This window comes from Mesoplodon bidens (assembly GCF_964165515.1).
Source record: "Mesoplodon bidens genome assembly, chromosome: 1".
Taxonomy (NCBI): domain Eukaryota; kingdom Metazoa; phylum Chordata; class Mammalia; order Artiodactyla; family Ziphiidae; genus Mesoplodon; species Mesoplodon bidens.
Window position 1 is genome coordinate 209,468,981 of NC_138176.1, and position 14,998 is coordinate 209,483,978.

At 39.8% G+C, this 14,998-nt stretch overlaps 1 protein-coding gene across 1 annotated transcript in view; it reads right to left on the reverse strand.

The window, feature by feature from the left end:
- The window catches only part of UNC5C (unc-5 netrin receptor C), a 407,419-nt gene that overhangs the window by 22,100 nt on the left and 370,321 nt on the right, over positions 1–14,998 (reverse strand). Inside the window, 2 exon segments of the mRNA XM_081249069.1 lie at positions 2,831–3,064; positions 7,255–7,423. Of these exon segments, the coding sequence (XP_081105195.1) occupies positions 2,831–3,064; positions 7,255–7,423 (403 nt within the window).

Consider the following 14,998-nt stretch of genomic DNA (forward strand, 5'->3'; position numbering starts at 1 on the left):
TTAGGATTTAGGACGAGCATTAAGTGAGGAGTGGGGTGGGCCTGGAGGAGGAGGTATTTGGAGAAGAGACGCAAAAGACAGTATTTATGGGTAAATTAGAGGAGCAGGGCGATGGGAGAGAGGCTGGCGGGAACATTAGCAGGCGAGGTGCCAAGAAGGCAGACTTTAGGTATTGAAGGGCCTTTCTGAGTTAATCGGCCCCAAAGTTCCAATTCAAGCGTGGGCATGAGGCAGTTTTGGCTGGACTGAGCTATCTCTTCGGTATGTTGGTTTACCTATAACTAGGAGTTTGGTATTTCTGCATTATTAAACGATCAGGAGGTACAAGAAAGCCTTATCCATTATTCATGTTTCTTTCAGGCTAAGTGCTGGATCCCCAGATGCTGAGAATTTATATATGTTTATTTGGAAAACACTGACCAGGATCTAAACTGCTCTTGGGTTGTTTTTACTTCTTAAACCTGTTTGTCAGTCTTTCTCATCTCTTTTTACTAACTAACATAATCAAAATTATTTTATGAAATATTACTTTTTTTGCATGGATTGTATGTCTGTTGAGAAGAAAGGTCGAGAGTGACTGAGTATAAGAACTATTTGTGTGAATATAAAATGTGTATCAGATATTTCAAATATGATGTAGATCTTCCACAGATGCTTTTTGCAATGATTTTTCTTTGAATTATTAAAAAGATTTGCCTTAATCAGACCCCATGGCTCGCCTACAAACACAGTTTTTCCTAAGAAAGATTTAAGCCTACGATGATTTCTATCCAGACGGTGCCTTAAAAGTATCGCATTTGCAAGGAATACAAAAGAAATAACCTTAAGCTTTACACTAGAGCTGTGTGTTCGCATCATTTATTTGACATCAGAAACTCCTACAGGCTCATCCATCAAAAATATACCCAGGGGCCGAATATGTCTCATCTCCTCCATGGACACAACCTGCAACACTCAGTTTTCATGACCTAGAACTATTCTCGGGATGGAAACTCCAGAAGGAAATATCCTGAATTTCAGAAAAAAAAAAATTCTTCTCTTGGCTTCCTAGATGCATCTTTCTCCTACTTCTCCCCTTCCTCCTCTGGGTACTCCTCTTTCTGTAGCTCTCTTGCTGGCTGCCCACCTCCTCCCTTGCAATGGCAGGGCTCCCCTGGTCCCTGTGCTCTAGGGTGTGGCTCTCTGAGCCGCCCACTTTAGGAGCAGAGTCCAGACTGCAGCCAGCTGCCCGGGGAATGAAGCCGGCTTTCTCCACTCAGCAGCTGTGTGGCCTAGAGCAACTTACTTAACCTTTCTGTGCCTTGCACATCTGTAAAATAGGGAGAATGGTGTCCTACAGGTTGTCGTAAAGATTCAATGAGTTAAGAAAAGATACTTAGAATCTTGCCCAGCAGATAAGAAATTCTCGGTGATGTTTATTAGCTTTATTATTATTTTCTCCCTCTACTCTCCCTTGATATTCTCCTCAATCACCACGGAGGACAAATATCAATATTATATAGTTGGTGCCTGAGTCTCTGTCTCAGGAACTGCTCTCTGTTCAAAGAGCCACCCCTATATTTCTAACTGTCCATGAGGCACCTTTGTCCTGATGTCTAATCCATACCTCTAATTCAATATTCCAAAGGCAAAGTCACCATATCCACAGTCCAGAGCTACCTGCCCCTGAGTTTGCTACTGTTACTTAGAGGCAGACTTGATATTCTGCTCCACCCATTCAGGGTTAGTCACCGGGGCCTGCAAGAGTTACTTAATAGGGCCTTTCGTACCTACTCCCTTCCTCTGACTCCTCTGTCTTCACTCCAGCTCTACCATGCTTTTCTTGACTCGAGTCTATCTTTTCACGGACAGCAGACTAGTATTTCTAACGTGTATTTCCAGTCATGTCTATCTTCTAGTTACATCTCTCTAGTGGTTCTCCATTAACTCAAGAAACTGAATCTCCACTCCTCTCTCTGGTTGTCAAGGTCCATCCCAAAAACCCCCCTATCAATCATTCTAGGCTTTCTGGAAATAACATGCCGCATAGAATCTGTATTTACTGTTCCCTTTGCACTTCTTCATGCTGTTCCCTTCACCCAGAAATCCTGTATTTTTTTCCCCATTATTGTTGGTCAAACCCTGCCTTCCTTTAAGGTCAATCTCAAATGTTAGCTCCTTTTCAGATTTTCTCAAAATAATATGATGCCTCCTTCTCCTGAATTCCCACAGAGCTCTGCATTCACCTACGGCATGTATCACACTCTTACTTGCTTCGTAATCCTTTGCATACTTCTTTTATTCCTCTTTCCAGATCATAACTTCTTCAGAGGCACTTACTATCTCCTTTAAAGCTTCAAATGGGAGAAAATGAATGGCAATAATAGCACCAAGAATTAAGCCTATTTATTCTGTAAAGCAGCAGCCTGTTGTCAAATGCTAACCCTCTTCCTCACGGTCCTCATAAAAAGAATGGGAAAGCATATAAGGAAGTTGCACACAAGAGGAACATAGAGTGTGAGCAATTATGCCAGTTCCTTTTATAGGAAGAACACAGCTGAGATAAACAAGGAAGCAGATTACTTACCATCCACAGATCTCATTGCCAAATTCTTCCACTTCTAAATTTTTCATTAAAAGAAATCAAGGAGGGTAAACAAAAGTAGCCCTCGGGAGGAATCAGCATAATGGAAACAGCTTATTTATCAGCATGGCTTCAAGAAATGTCTAATTGGTTTTTGTAACTGCCATGTTTTGGAGCCAGACGCTTGTGTTCATGCACTTGGGTGCACGTACATAACGCTTATCGTCTCTAGGTGTGAAGTGGGCGGGTCAGGCTGGAGTCACTTACCTTCAGGGCATCCTGAGTGTCATCCAGACAATAGACTCGGAGGCTGTACTCCAGAGAGGAGCAGCAGAGTGGCCCGAAGATGGCCAGCTTCAGGCGCTTTGCGGCTGCTTTGGTGGTGGACTGCCCAACCAGGGCGTAGGTGCCAAGGCTCTCGGAGAGGAGGTGACAGGCCTCTGCGTCCAGCTGAATGTAGCAGGGGGTGGTGAAGTTTTCCTCTCCGACCACCACCACATCCTGTGGGACGAGAAGGAAGGGGCAGTGACTGAGCCTCCAGGCTGCCATGACGGTGGCCAACAGGGGTGCACGGATCAGGACTTCTTCTCGCGAGTTCTGATTATCCCTTTTCCTGCTCTTTTTTTCTTTCTCTGACTTTATTATACTGCTATCAATATTTCCATTCTTAATCATTCTCTCCCTTACTTCCCTTGCCTTTATGCTGATAACATGCTTTATTTAGAAGATCTTCATTTAGTCTTTTTTGATCTTCTAAGAATCTACATGGCTGGAATCTACCTAAAATTCCAAAAGAAATGTATAAGTTATCCTTTTAACTTCAGCATATTTGAGTTGATTATCTGTTTCTGATAATCTGCTTTAATCTCTAAATTGCTGATTTCATCCAAAAGTACTATCTTATTTCAATGTTACTTTAGCATAGTATTTTCCCCTGAAAATCTAGGGGTTTGAAAAGAATTTTTAAAAAAGAATTAGGGAAGTTAAAGAATGATGCAATACCATTCTACTAAGTTCTTCCAAACTCACCCATCAATTACTTTCCAAAGCAATACACTGCTTTTCCTCATAATCTGGGCTCTTGGACTTTGCTAAAAAGCACAGTATGGCAAACTCTATGCATTTGACACATTATTTTTCTGTTTATTTTTCATGAAGGCTTTAAGCAGTCTCATGTTTTAGATTGTTAACATTCAGCAAGAAATAAAACTAAGTGAAACTGATGAGTTTTATAAAAATAGTTACTAACTTAACTACGTTTTGATTTAACCAAATGACTCAGGCCACAGAAGAAATCATCTGAAAGACCAAGCACAGAATCCATAAAACAAGGGTCACAATTCCACATGCCTCCCAGGGCAGAAAGGTAGCAGGAATGTGTGAAGCAGGTAGGGCAGAAGGTAATAAGGAGTGGTGGAGACTGTGGTGAAGCAGAGTACAAGCCTGTCTAAAGAGCTCAGTCTCCGCTTGACTTCAGCCGTTGCGGCCACGCAGGGATGGGCTCTCAGTACTTTGACTGTGAGCATCTTTGCCGTAGGCATTTTTGCCGCATAACTGATTGGCTGTAAAGCAATTTTGCTGTAAAAGATGAAACAGCAATAAATAAAAGAGGGACATTAACAAAAATAATGAAACATGAAAAATGAATAACAAAAGTAAAAAGACTTTATTATGAACTACAAAATATTTAAAAACATTTGAAATGTGTGTAGATTCATGGCAGTACTGTGCCAACAAATGATTTTATTTTGTGGGTTGTACCTAAGCACTTGTCTTCAAAGTCTTTCATTTGTACTATTATACATATTTTTGCTTGTTGATTCAGCTCATTTGGCATTCCACTTTTCTTTTTTGCTAAAATTTCTTCTTCATTAAGAGAGGTATCAGTTTCCACATACTGGGATGCATATTTATAACTGAGCTTTGTATTATGGTGTGAAAGCCTCTACACTGTTGTTTGTTGTTGGTACATATTGTTACATGTCCCTTGACAGATGTTCCAAAGTTCTATGGGACATGTGGGCTCGACTCTGTGCCTTTTTGGCCGTTGGCCTCTTTCAGACTTATGTAGTATAAAAATGGTAGTACCGTGTCAGTGGAGAGATGAAACCAAGCTGTCAACCAGTTGAAACCAAACTGTCCACCAGTTATTTTATCTTTTACAGCAAAATTGCCTTAAGGCCAATTAGTTATGTGGCAAAAATGCTTGTGGTAAAGATGTCTATGGCAAAGATGCTTACAGTAAAAGTACCAGGCACGGCAGGAATGCAGGACCAGTGAGGACACAGCCTTTAATTTTTCAAGAGAAGCTGTAGGGCTTCCCTGGTGGCGCAGTGGTTGAGAGTCCGCCTGCCGATGCAGGGGACATGGGTTCGTGCCCCGGTCCGGGAGGATCCCACATGCCGTGGAGTGGCTAGGCCCGTGAGCCATGGCCGCTGAGCCTGCGCGTCCGGAGCCTGTGCTCCGCAACGGGAGAGGCCACAACAGTGATAGGCCCGCGTACCGCAAAAAAAAAAAAAAAAAAAAAAAAGAGAAGCTGTAAGTTCAGATTATTATGTGAAATCTTCCAACTTTTAACTAATTCAAATTTAAAAGAAAATTTCACTTGGGAGAAATAAAACCCATGTGTGGGCATGACTCAGCCTCTGCATTAGGCTACTTAATCTCTGCAGAGGCAGCAACCATAGCTTCTTTGCTTCATACTGTATCTCAGTGGGCCTGGATCATGATGAACAAATGGTTATTTGTCAAAAACATGAACAAATGTTTCATCATAAATTGAGTCCCTGGGGCTGGACAAAGCTATGAAAGGAGCCACCTCAGGTAGCTGTTTGTTAGTTAGGCCATGCAACATCATCCAAGCTAAAGTAAGGACTGTGTTTTAATAGCATCCATGAAATCATTTCTTCAGCTAAACCTGTACCCAAAGATAAAGCTTAAACTGAAATGGAAAGGAGAAAAAGGAGCTCAGCACCTCCACGTTTATTCCAGCCCCAGAAGGACACCTGGAGAGAAGCTGCTTTCTCTAGCAGGGCAAGGGCAAGGCTCGGGTCTCATTTCCTGATGGCATGTTACAAAAAATCTCCTAGAAGAAATGGTGGAGAATAAAGATGCTCCATGTCCCTGTCACAAATGGAAGAGTGTTTTCATAAGGACTTCCTTCTTCTACTCTTCACATCTTTTTTTTCTTTTTCTCTTATTATTGTTGTTATTGTTGTTATTACTCAAATCCAGAAATAGGGTATTAGGGTAATAGGCAGAGAATTGTGCAAACAATTTAGGATCCCTTGAGATAAAGACTTTGGGATGTTTTTGAGATAAGTCATTTAAACTTAAATGGAATTCAAGTTAGATCTGGTAAAGTCCACTCTTAACATAATGTATAGCCCTAGACTTCAATCCAGGACCTCTGGCAATGAGTGACCCTTCACCTTCATGTGGCCATGAGGAGAGCACATCCATATAGAGAGGACACTCCAGGTAATCCCAGGTATGCCCTGCTATGCTTCTACCTCTACTACTACTTTTTCCTAAAATATTAGGGGTTTGAGTCTTCACGCATATTTTTTTTTTCCTAAAAGAAAAATACTGAGGGACTTCCCTGGTGGCACAGTGGTTAAGAATCTGCCTGCCAATGCGGGGGACATGGGTTCAAGCTCTGGTCCGGGAAGACCCCACATGCCACGGAGCAACTAAGCACATGGGCCACAACTACTGAGCCTGAGCTCTAGAGCCCGTGAGCCACAACTACTGAAGCCCGCGCTCTGCAACAAGAGAAGCCACAGCAATGAGAAGCCTGTGCACCACAACCAAGAGTAGCCCCCACCCTCTGTAACTAGAGAAAGCCCGCACGCAGCAATGAAGACCCAATGCAGCCAAAATAAATAAATAAATAAATACATTTTAAAAAAGAGAAAAGTACTGTAAGTAATCACAAAATATATCTAACATGCATATTGGATAATTCTCTTTATAATGACTACACAAATCATTTTTTTTTTAGGTATTAGGTATAAAATCTTCATGGTAAATATAACAAATCCTTTTGCACTTAATTTCAGGTGCTAACTGCAGGGTTCTGATGTAAGGAACAGAATCTGTTTAAGGCACTGTCCTTAAGAAGTTCTGATGGCCGCAGTTACAGAGAGTCAAGTTGCCAAAGATGTTCTTCATAGTACTGGAGCTTAGGATACACCCTTCCTTTTTGCCAGGTTAAGTTCAGACCTATATTCCTGGGACCTGTTAGCAAGTAAGTGCCTAACATTTTCTGACCCAGGTGCAATGTTTCTCTACCGAAAATTAAAATAATAATAATAAATAAATAAATAAATAAATATATATATATATATATATATATATATATATATATATAGTTTCCCTTCCCAAGACAGTATGTATATTCAAATAGGTCTTATGTAAGACTCTTAAGTACACTTTCCCTATGAGTTAGCTAATGCTTGACCATCTTTTTCTTTGTGCCTCTCAGTCAGTAGATAAAACACTCAGGAACCAGTGTCTGTCTCTCTCCCCCTCTCCCCTCTTTGTCTTCCTCTCTGTGTTCCTCTCTCTTTCGGGTAGAAGCTAAAATTCCACTCATGTTTTGCTTTAAAAACAAAAGCCTTCCCATAATGGCCCTTGCTTATCTGCATGGATTGCTCCTGGGTTCTATCTTTATCCCAACAGAAGCTCACCTCCCACTGTCCCTGTGCTGCCTGGTTCTTGAGCTGTATCTTCCAGTCCTCGGTATTGGGATCTGCGCAGTGATGCATAGTGAGGATGACAGGGCGGGTCAGCAGAGCTCCTGGAGGCCCACAGCTCACCACAGGGGTCAAGAGCATCTGAGAGTCCTCCATGGGCGGCCTAGGAGGAGAGCAGAGATCTGCATCATGAAAGTTCCATAGTATTTATGTACTACGTACTCACTGAGATTTCAGATCTAAAGTTGCACGAATAGCTTCTTCCTGGAGTTTTTTTTTTCTTTTTTTTCTTTTTTGTCGGGGGCAGGAGGCGGTGGTGGGGTTGAGGCAGAATTAAATGGGAAGACATGCACTTTATACCAAGACTTTGATCTTGCAAGACTTGAGGTCTTTCTAATAATAGTGAATCTGCCCTGCTTATCTTTGATCCCTCCCTTCAGACACAGGTCTGCCTTTGCTAATTTCCTCTGAATTCATGTACTGATACTTTCAGGATGGAATGAGAAGGAACAGGGTCCTTATGAAGTTACATAAGCATCTGTTCTGATAACACTTGCCAGTTGCTTCAGAGTTTTCCATACTTTCGTGTTTTTAGGACCTAACTTGAAAAACACTTCAAAATCATCACTTTAGAATAAGGACACCCTAGAGCTAAACTTCTTCCAAATGACTTTCAGGAATAATTCAGGCTAGTATAGCAGATTCATTTTTTTCAAACATGACCAAGAAAGAATGTAGAACTGTATTTCTATAGCAATTTAAAATGATGTTTCTCTACATGTATACTTCATACTCTGAGAATTTGGGTGGAACGAACTTCAAAGATCCAAATTCTTTATTTTTACATGTTTTTTTTAATTGCCTTATTTTTTCCCCCAATAAGATTGTAACCAACAGCCAATGAATAAATTAACCCAAGCTGTCAGTTGATATGTGAGGAAGTAGCCCCAAAGTGTTGAGTGGATTGCCCCAAGTCTCACAACTAACAAGCACTGGTGCTGGGACTAAAACCAATGCCTTTGCAAAAACAATACAACTATGTTGTCAGAATAGTATGAGTTAAGAAATCCTGGACTCACAGAATTTTAGAGGAGGAAAGGCCCTCAGGGCCAACAAGCACAGAGCTTCTCTACAAGATGCTGACATGTGGTTAGTGCTTTAAACTCATCCAAAATTGCAGTCCACTACTACAGAGGGGTCAACTCATCTATTATCAACTCAATACTTAGAATGAATACAATCTGTCTTCCTGACACTTCTCTCCACATATCCTGACCGGCTTTCTCTCCACTTTGGCATGAAAGAGCCTCTCAAGCACTTAAGAGATTATTATAGTATCCCTAAAATGTAATCTTCTTCCAGATGAAAGCTCCTCAATTTTTGCAATTTCAACTAGAAAAGCATGGTTTCTTGATCTCTCCCTATAATTCTATCTTTATTTTCATAGAGATGTCTGTCAGTGTTTCACTGTCTTCCCTAGAGTGAGGCATCTTGAAATGAGTGTAAGACAGTCACCCTTTAGTATCCACGTTACATTGGTTCCAAGGACCCCCCAGCAGACACCAAAATCCCTGGAGGTTCAAGTTCCCTATATAAAAGGGCACAGTATTATATAAAATGGCATACAACCATTATATAAAAAACCATTATAAAATTTTTATAACCATTTATAACCAAAAAATTATATAACCATTATATAAAATGGAATATAATCTATGCACATCCTCCCACATACTTTAAATCATCTCTAGATTACTTATGATACCTAATACAATGTAAATGCTATGTAAATAGTTGCCAGTGTGCTGCAAATTCAAGTTCTGGTTTTTGGAACTTCCTGGAAAAAAATTGTTTTTTCCAAATATTATTGATCCAAGGTTGGTTGAATCTGCAGATACAGAACTCACAGATACAGAAGGCTGACTGTTCTCAGGTATACAGTATAGGGGGACTACTGTTTTCTCTGCTTTGGGATATGTAGTTATACCCATGCCTCACAAAATTGTTGCCTTAGGTTATTCTCAATTATTTTAAAATATTATTTAGCAGAAGTGAGTTAGATGGGAAGATAAGAGATAACATGGTTAAACATGTCCTTTATAAAAGGAGGCAATGAAGCCCCAAGAAGGTTAAGTAATTTGTTAAAGCTAACCACTATGTATTCCTAACATGAAAGGCTCTTAGTCTCTCTTTATAGGTCTGTGGTTGCAATGATGGCTTTTGAACCTATATAGAGAAATTTATATTTAGCCATCTAATTTCACTTTAATTGTTTTAGGAAATTTTTCAGGTCATCTATTTCTTAATGCTATGTCTTTCCTCCACATATTGGCTACCTCTTCTAGTCTTTTATCTTCCATAAATTTGATATGTCTGCCATTTATGTTCTCATTCCAATCACTGATAACACTGTAATACAAGAACAGGGCAGAGACAGAGACCTTTTCAAGGACACTACTTGAAACCTCTCTCTAGTCTGACATCAATACTTTGAGTTTAGTTCAGTCAAACATAAACCCATTAAAATGTACACTGTCCAGTGCATATCTTTCCATTTCATTCACATGGATATTACAAAGGTCATATCAAATTCCTTTACAATCGCCACAGTCACTTGAAATGGATTTTCCTCTAGTCTTTATCTATGGTTAATATATAAATACTACATAATCTAGAAGTTAGCTTCTATCTATGGCTCACCCTCACTTAACACTCAATGAACGACAGAAGCTGTTATTATTTTTTTAATATTGTTGGAAAACTGTTCTCCACGGATCTCTCATGTTTCTGCATGGTCCCGACTTGTCTTTTCAAGACAACTGTATAGCAATCTCCTTGGAAGATAAAGATAGTGCTTACCTCTGGACCAAATGGCAGACATGTCTACTTCCCATTATAAAACCCTCAGGTTCCCTAAACTCAATGGTATATTCCTGGAATGGAACCACTGAGTGTGTAGATGTCCTCTGACTGTCTTTACATCACCCTTTCAGAACTTGGGAAACTGGCACAAAAATGGAAATACTTTGGACAGTGCTATTGCTGTGAGCAATCAAGTATCCTTTGTCTCTGACTCAGGAGTCTTGTGTCATTTATCAGCATCTATAAAACTGTGGCAGCCAACTTGGTAGGTCACAAGTAAGGTCAAATCTTAGAAATTCCTAAGTTCTTGGTGATTATCATCATCAGTTCTAAGAACTCAGTTAAAATTTGGCATATTTTCCCCTTAGTAAAACTTGGCTGTCAGTGCTTCTTCTTTTATTCTAAAATTTCACTAGAATCTCCCAACCTGTGACTTCCTTTTCCTCCTATCTAGAAAAAAAATTTTTTTTAATTATCTCTTTTTAGTCTTTTAATATCATCTCCATTCTCACTGAAGAATAACATAGTTTTATGAAACCTAAAGTTATCAAAGTACTTGGAAGTGTACTTATATTTGGAACTGTAAGGCGAGTGGCAGCTTGAGAACCCGTCACTGTCCCCTTTTGGTTTTCATGTCCCCTTAACACAATTTGTCCTCCTTGGTTCCAGTCTGAAATTCATTCTCTTAGAACCTGAGTGACGTCTTGCTTTCACTGTGCCATAGATGATAGTACACTATCTGCCTTCAACAGTAACTGTACTCTTGTTTAATTCTACTTTTCCTACTGGGGCAAAAAAAGCAATGGCTGCATTTTCCTGAGCGCTACCCTTACCTTTTAGTTACAAGTGTACCTTGAGAGCGAGCATTAAACTTTTAAAGAGAGTAAAGTGGAATCCATTTCAAGTGGTCCTTGCAATAGAGTTGGGGATTGGAAACATCTGTCTCTCAGTCTGCCGTGAGCAGCCGGTGCTTCAGGCCGGAGGAGGAGGGATTCTTCTCATCACTGAGTTGGAAGAGAAGGGAGAAGACTCCCTGCTGCGCTGGGGTGCTGTCAGACCTGCGCTCCCCTGGCATGCAATATTGATGGGCACCATTCTTGGAGGAGGGTTAGCAAGGGGCAGTAGGTGTCAAAAGAATTTATTAACCCAGTGAGGTGCAGGAATGTAATGAATAGGGAATTGGTGATGTGGAATTCATAACAGGGAATGGAAAACAAAGAAGTAATCATGATAAGAATCTTTTTGGGTTTTCAAGATGAAAGAAGTAGCACTGAAATTGGAAACATTTCCAAGCATATATGGAAGGAGCCACCTAGGGAAGGTTAAGATTTAACTGTGTGAAACCAAAAATCCACATTTCCTTTATTTACATAAAGGGAGGATATTAAAATACATAAAACAAAAATAGTATACAATAAATATAAAAAATCTGTTTTATGTTTTTGCAGAGAAGGGCTTTACTTCATTATGTCTCATGTGTTTTCTAAGATATTTAAGCAAGCATTCTGTAAATACTAATTGCAGATGATATGGAAATAAACTCAAAGCAAAAAATAGCTGCAGAAACAGCAATTAAGTAGAAATCCAGTAATGAACAATGATTAGTTTTAAAGGCTTTTCAAAGTCCAACAAGGATTATATCATGGTAAATGCCGGATGTGTTCTGAGGACTCTAGGACAAAGCCCTCGGAGAGAAGTTTTAGTTTCCTGTCAGATTTTCTTATCCTTTGCTTGCTGTTATCAGCGAGGACAACTCCTCCTACATGTTAAGTGCACAATTCACAAAACTTTCATAAGAGCTATTGCATTTGCTGCCCAAGGCACACCTGTCAAGGTAGTCAAGATAAGTATTTATATTAACTTTTTTTTTCCCCAAAAGAGGAAACTGAAAGCTAGAGAAATTAACACACTTGCCCAAAGCCACAAAGCTAGTCATAGGAAAAGCTAGGATCCAAAAACAAGTCATTTGGTTTCTTTCACACAGTGGTATATTCTGGGCTGCTTATCTAGATTTACGGCCTTGAGAAATTTCTGTGATCTGTTTGCTAGAGCAAGCTCAAAACTGCTTCCTGAAAAGAATCTTTCTCCATCTACCTCTGTGTAGAGATGAGATGCCTTCTATTAACACACATGTCTTTTGTCAGGTCCCTCAGGATGACAATCCCACCCTAGGCTCAGCTGCTTTTTAAAGCACACAGTTTCATGTATAACCGGCAACTTGAAATACTTGCACTCTAGGTATCTGACAAGGAATATCTAACTCACTTGCTATCAAAAGATCAATTGAGCAAAAGAAAATATTTATGGAAGCCACTCTGAAGGGCGTGCCCCCATTTCCCCAGACAGACCAAAATGTGTCCCTGGATTAAGCTTGAACAGCTTAAATATTGTGCCCTGGACTGAACTGCTGAATCCTTGTGGAATTATTTTACTGAATTTATCCCTGGGCTTTATATTATCTACTCACACTGAGGGATACTAACAGAAGTAGCCCTATGAAGCTCACTGCTATTTTGATCTTTTAAATGTTGTTCACTGTATTAAAAAAAAAATTTTTTTTTTCTTTATGAGGAACCGAAGGAGAAATAATTGAGCTTCCTCCAGGCATATTTTTCCCTTTTGGACACATGGATCTTATAACCTACCATGTTTCCCTCTTGAAAGCTTTGAAATAGTAAATTCATGACCTATTAATAAGAAATATGCTGGGAATTCCACCAAATATTTTATATTCTAACTGCTCACCTGAATTTATCTTATCTTTCTAATCTTATTTTTTCTATTTTCTCATTTTTTAATCCACTTATTTAAAAACAATTTTCCTCCCATTGAAAAGAATCACCTTGAATCATTTCTTTAGAAGTAGGACTTCAATAAATAAACACTGTAGAGAACAGTGAGAGAATAAGATTTAAATATACCTGGATTCCACACCCTTCTGCCCTCTACCTTCAGTCTTTTTATAGCTGTTACTTCAAACAAGAAATTCAGGACTCTACCTAAAAGGATAATATCACTGAGTTTCACTGAGAAATAATAATGTCACCTACTATTATACAAAGTTCCAAACAACACATTAAAATAAATGAAAAGTTTCTGCTACATGATTACATACAAAAGACATTTTGGCCCACTATCCTAACATTTTACTTTATTATTTATATTCAGTAAATATGATGATAGTCTTCATTGCCTCACCACTAACTAACACCTTAAACGCTTCCTACTGGGATTTCATCCTAAAAAAAAAAAATCCTAAAGGCAACCAATGTCCTAAAGTTGACGAATCCAATAATTTTTAAATTATCATTCTCCTTCTTTACAGTTTAATTTTAGGAATACCTCTGTCAATCACTCCTCCATCTTGAAAGTCTTTTTACCTTTGATTTTTTCCTATTATGATGACAATCATTCAGTCTTTCATTCAAAAATATTCATTGAGAAGCAACTATGTATTAATAAGCACCTCGCGAGATGCCAACTCTATTTATCTGCCTTATCCTTTCATGTTCTATTTAGTTTTGCCCATCGTACCCAAAGCTTAAATAAGAATATTTCCCAAAGTTGTTTCCCCAGTCCTCTTCTTTCTGCCTCTGAACTTTTCCCCTGGAAGATCCACTCACTGGTGACTTCCCATCTGCGTCTCCAGCAAGAATCCTATGTCCCCTTTCGCGCACACTGTGCACAGCTAAATCAGAATTTGTCCTTTCTCTCCTTGAACCAGTTACTGCTTCTGACCCCTTCGTATTGCTCTCACAATTTTCTCAGTGCCCAGGGCTTGATTCCTAAATACATTCTTTGTGTTTTGCCACACTTCTAATCAGTTGTGAAACACTTTTTCTTCTGAAACATATTTTTCTTTCCATTCTCCAGACTCAGGCCTGGCTCCTTCCCTCCACCCCTCACACCTTGATTATTGCCATGGGCCAACCAGGGGCCCCAGCCTTTGTGGGGGGGTCTTTCTGTTTCCTCTACCAATTCATCCTGCACACCATCACCACATCAATCTTTTAAAAGCACTGTTATTCCTGCAGCACTTGACTGCTCAAAGACCTTGCATGGTTCCCCACAGTTTATATTTGGAATGTCTAAATTGATTTTTTGGCCTTTTGAGAAAACTGCTAGGCAAGTACAGAATACAGAGAAAGAAAAAATTAACGTTCATAACTTCAATTCATTTTTCAATAAGAAATGATGAAAGGCCAAATTTCAGTCTGAGTCAGATTCATTTTTTTAAACTGCTGCTGGAAACAAGGCAAAAAGGTCCATGTTAGTGCTGTTAATTGTGGGAACTTTATCCATGGGTGGGGGCGGTGGGGGGCGGTGGTGGGGAGACTTTGCAGCCCTTCCAGGGATGTGTAAAGCAGAAGAAGTAGAAATTACGAGCGCAGCCTCACAGCTCAGATCCCTTTTGGTCAGAGACAGCCTGTCCCGTTTCTGCAGCTCATTCAGGCTGCTCATCTGCCATCCCGTGCTTTCTCTTTAGAGCGTATTCCGTAATGATAAGGCCCCCTCTTGTCACATTCACTTGCCACATGCAATTAAGTTCACACCTCCCTTTAGACAGTTCACAACACCACATGACTAGCTGGATACCATCCAGCTGGAAAAACACCCAGTTTTGGATGCAATAAAGGCAATCAGAGAGAGGGAAAATGGAGGAAAACAATCCGAATTTTCCTATAAATGCCTTGAAGTAACATATCTCCTGTTGTCCTCACAGTGTCTTCTCTGAAAGAAGTTCTAAGATCAGGTGAGGCTAGAAAGGGTCTTTGGTGAGCAATGAAAAGAAACTGTGTCCCACAATGCACTGTAATAAGAAGGCAGAGGCTCTGTTTGTGTACTGGGTGCTATGGAGGAGGGATGGCATGTCAGC